At 34.1% G+C, this 5,000-nt stretch overlaps 1 protein-coding gene across 3 annotated transcripts in view; it reads right to left on the bottom strand.

The window, feature by feature from the left end:
* Nucleotides 1–5,000, bottom strand: part of LOC115219958 — a 34,915-nt gene that overhangs the window by 7,369 nt on the left and 22,546 nt on the right. For all 3 annotated transcript variants that reach the window (XM_036509557.1, XM_036509558.1, XM_036509559.1), the window contains exons 8-9: nt 3,532–3,813; nt 2,504–2,716 (exon numbers count right to left, since the gene is read on the bottom strand). In XM_036509557.1, the coding sequence (XP_036365450.1) occupies nt 2,504–2,716; nt 3,532–3,813 (495 nt within the window). The remainder of the gene's footprint in view (nt 1–2,503; nt 2,717–3,531; nt 3,814–5,000) is intronic.

Genomic DNA, 5,000 nt, shown 5'->3' with positions numbered 1-5,000 from the left:
GAAAACAAAAAGATTTAAAACATGGATAATATAAGTGATATCAGTATTAAGTTTTGGCACAAGGCCAGCAATTTCGGGGGAGGGGGTAAGTCGATTACATTAACCCCAGTGCTCAACTGGTACTTAGTTATCAATCTCAAAAGGATGAAAGGTAAAACTGACCTCTGTGAAATTTGAACTCAGACTTAAAGATAGATGAAATGCTACTAATTATTTTACCTGGCATGCTTATGATTCTACCAGATCACTGCCTCTGGTTTCAAATTTTGGCACAAGGCCAGCAATTTCAGGGGAGATTAAGTCGATTACATCAACCCCAGTGTTCAACTAGTACTTATTATTGACCCTGAAACGTTCCCCCTCTTCCCATATAGGGAAGAGGGGGAACGTTTACAATGAGGAAATTTTAAAAGACAGAGAGCGACACACAGAAAGAGGGATTTATTTCTGTTACTGTCGCAGATTTTTAAATTTTAAAATCAAATGAAAATGTTCAAATTTAGTATATTGATGTAATTTTTTACTCTGAATCTAATTTTGTGATTACTTTATTCCAGAAAAATTTTAGTAAAATACTACAGTAGTTTAAATTTTGATCATTTTTACCCAATCAGAAAAACAAGATTTGGAAGCTAGCATTTTCTGCATGATAGCCATCTATCACAAAATGAAAGCAAAAACATTGACAATAAAGTTTTTAACAAAATGAAAGCAAAACATTACAACAACGAAAGTTGTTAGAAGTTTTAATAAGTTTTAAGGAATAAAGTCATGTGAAATGGTCAAACAGGCATGTAAATAATTTACATAAAGATAGACAGAAGCCCTTGATATTGCATTACATGTAATATCAAGAGAGAGGTGGGGAAGCAGCATGTATGAGAGATATACATCTACAGAGAGTGATAAAGAGTGTGGTAAACATATATAGAGAGGGGAAAGTATAATAGGCAGGTAGAGCCTGATAGACAGATAGAGAGAGGTAAATTGGTGATCTAAAAGTTGAGTTATTTCTTGTAGCAAATAATTTTGTTTTTACTAATTATCAAAAATCTTCCCATTAGGACACAGATTTTGAAAATCAAATTCGTTTTCTTAAGGAAGTGCCGTTTTGGAGCTTCTCTGTGATATACACACATACACTCTCGTTTATATAGTAGATATAAATTTTTCCTAGAAATTAACCAATATGTAAAAATGTCACATGAGATGTAAACACTCACATTCTGTATATAAACATATAAATTCACTGCATTAGTAGTTCTGAAAGGCCAATTATTTTCAACAGAGCAAATACTTCAGTTTTCCTGTGCATGTATTTCTACAATTCATATCATGCCATTTGTTGTTGCAAGAGAACTGTGTTTCATTCACTTGTAATGAGTTCAAATCCTGACATAGATATGGACCCCTATAGGCTGATTTGTCCTAAATACATTACACGAAAACAAAAGTTTTTCACAAACTGACTCAGGAAGTTACTTTACTTGCTAGATACAGTAGCCAAGTAAACATCAAATCACAACTTAATATATTAAAAAAAAAAGGAGGGACACATGGGATAGCAAGAAAAACTAAACTATGGTCGTCACTTGCAATCATAGGTGATTTGGTATCGGCATGTACCATGTTTTGCTAAAGGCTTTAGGTACCTATATATGTTACAAGTATCCAAAAATCCATCACAACTCTCCCACTTTTGATTGTGCAGAACATTCAGGATGTGATAACTAGGAGAAAGGACTGCATCAGCACTAGACTAGTATGTTATATATTGACCCTGAAAGGATGAAAAACACATTTGATCTCAGCAGAATTTGGACTCAGAAGGCAGAGAGCCAGAATAAATGTCACAATACTTTCTGTCCAACATTCTAATGGCTCTGCCAGTCAACCACTTTGTATAGTGAGTGTAGCCTTAGATACTCTATAGCTGAATAGAAAATATAGAGTGGTCATGATTTGAATGCATTTGATCATAGCTCTGCTCAATCAAAAATTACCTAGAACTAAAGAGCAACAACAAACCTTCACTTGCAGCCCAATATCCTGATATGTTACAGGACAACCGCCACATATTTAAATGGCGGTGCCCCAGCATGGCCACAGCTCATGAGCTGAAACTAGATGAAATAAAAATGAAATATATTTTCTATAGTTTCATTATTTCATCTTTTAGTGATATAAATCTAACCTTGTTTAACATTAATTCAGTCATCACTGATCTGGGATAACATGACATACTCATTGTGAACTGCATTAAGCTTGTCACAAATTGAACCATGATAGCACAGATCAATAACCAGTCAAAATTTCTGCTTCAACCACAAAAGCACACCCTGCTGACCATCCATCAAGCTTAGGGCAACTTGGGATCTTGGAGCAAAACCTAATTTTCTCATTTGTTTTATTATTCATTTGTCATTGATTCATTTAACACAGTTTTCTTTTAAATCAAACATCTATGATAAACAAGGATAGATGTATATCTTAATGTACATACCTTTTCTACAAAGCCCTTCTATCTCAAAGAAACCTTTACGACATGTACACAAGTATATGCCACAAGAATTCTGAGTACAAACACTGTTGCTGGAACAATGAATGTCTGTTGTGCAGTTTGATCCAATATTTTGTGTTGATACTTGTATATCTGCTATTTCCATAGTGATATTTTCATCATATTCCAGTAAACTTTCAATTTGTATTGAAGATTCTATGAATATAAAATAATACAATATTATTAAATTCATTCAATTATTAATATGAAATATTTCAAATATTAATATATACAAAAATTACACATAAATGATACACAAACAAGTCTTCCAACAGATTTTGTATAATACAATGTTTTTGTGAACTTTATATCAGTCCTGACTTATAGAAAACCTAATGTTACGCTTAATGGACATATATCTAAAACATCTGAGATCCAGTTAACCAAGGTATTGCAGGTAAATTCAGATAGAGGGGAATTGTAAAGAAACCAGTCAAATGGAAGGTCAAGCTCTTGTTGCAATATGGTAGCCTGGGCACCTCAGTGACTCTGAATTACAGTTCCAGGTAGGGCCTCCCATGCAGGTCAGATCAAAGGATAAAGGCCAAACTAATATGGATCACTTCTTCCCAGGGGTAAAATGGGTTTGCATAGAGCCAACATCCCTACTTAGAAGAAAATCAAAGTTACAGAAACATTTAAAAACTAACTAGTCCTGGGAGAGGCACATCAATAGCCTGCCTATGGACCAAGGACCACAACTATTTTCCATCAAAATATTTTTTGGCCTTGCAATAGGAAAGCTGCTTTTATTTTCAACTTCCATTTTTTTTAATTCAGTAACTAACACTTGTTAGTTACTGAATTAGATTTTACTTCCATAGATTTTAGTTGTCATTGAGAGCAATTACATGAATATTATATTTTTCATAGTATGCCATTTCATAACACAAACTACCAAACATAACTCATTCTCATTTTCAAATGTGAAATTTTCATTTTCCTAAAACTAAATTTCATTTATGACTTACCTTTATTTGTGCTGTTATTAATGCTATCATTATTATTATTATCATCATCGTTATCATCATCATCACCATTATCATCATCATTATTGTTATTATCATCATCATTACTATCATCATTATCATTGTTATTATTTAATTTTGAGGTATTAACCCAATGTGAGAATTCAGTATAATTTAACTTTGAGGCATTACGCCAGCCTGTTAATTCACTATAATTTGACTTTGAATATGTAATTCTTGTTGGCTCAAACAGTTCTTCTGTTGAGGAAGCATTGCTGCATGGGTCTGAAAGGAATAAAATAAACAGTCCATGATTATTTGTAAAGGAAAATCTTGAAGAAAGCAACAAATAAACACAAAATAATTGTATAAACAAAATTTATAAACTAGAAACTTCTGTCTTGTTCTTGTTTGTTTTCTTCCAAAACTATTCTACAAGAACTTCTTTTCTGGGTTTTTTTTTTTTCAATGAATTGTGGGCCAACATATGTCCTGAACATCAAATGTCCATTATAGTAGTCCTTGGTGTGTGGTTAAGAAGCTTGCTTCCCAACAATGTGATCTCAAGTTCTATCCCATTGTATGGCACCTTAAGCAAGTGTCTTCTACTATTGTCCTGGGTCGGGTCAGCCAAAGCCTCTCACTCTATCTTATTTCTTTATTGCCCACAAGAGGCTAAACATAGAGAGGACAAACAAGGACAGACAAAGGGATTAAGTCGATTATATCGACCACAGTGCGTAACTGGTACTTAATTTATCGACCTCGAAAGGATGAAAGGCAAAGTCGACCTTGGCGGAATTTGAACTCAGAACGTAATGGCAGACAAAATACTGCTAAGCATTTCGCCTAGTGTGCTAACATTTCTGCCAGCTCGCCTCTCACTCTTTCTAGTGACCAAATCTAGTCAAAAGATAGTGGCTGGCCTGGGATTATAAGTAAAAGACACTTGCCCAAGATGCAACACAGTAGGTTTGAACCCAAAATCATGTAGTTGGGAAGCAAACTTCTAACCTACACAGCCACACCTGCACCTGTCATACATTAACCCTTTAGCATTCATATTACCTTACCAAATGTAATGCTTATTTATTCACATTATTTTGAATTACTCAAAAGGTGGTGAGCTGGCAAAATCGTTATCACGCCAGGCAAAATGCTTGACAACGTCTCATCCATCTTTATGTTCAGATTCAAATTCCACCTTTGCCTTTCATCCTTTTGAAGTTGATAAAATTAGTACCAGATGAGTACTGGGGTTGATGTAATCAAATTGATCCCTCCCTGAAATTGCTGGCCTTATGCCAAAATATGAACCCATTATTTTGAAATATTCATGCATTATATTTTTGTTTTGGAATTTCGATGATGTGATAGCTTATTTTTAGAATTGTAGGGTAGGTATGAGAGACTGAATATGGCCAATCTGTGCATAAAACAGATATAATATTTGGGCTGGATACAACTTTGTC

This window comes from Octopus sinensis, linkage group LG15 (genome assembly GCF_006345805.1).
Source record: "Octopus sinensis linkage group LG15, ASM634580v1, whole genome shotgun sequence".
NCBI lineage: Eukaryota > Metazoa > Mollusca > Cephalopoda > Octopoda > Octopodidae > Octopus > Octopus sinensis.
The sequence above is the reverse complement of the archived record's forward strand: the minus strand, read 5'-3'. Positions and strand labels throughout refer to the sequence as shown.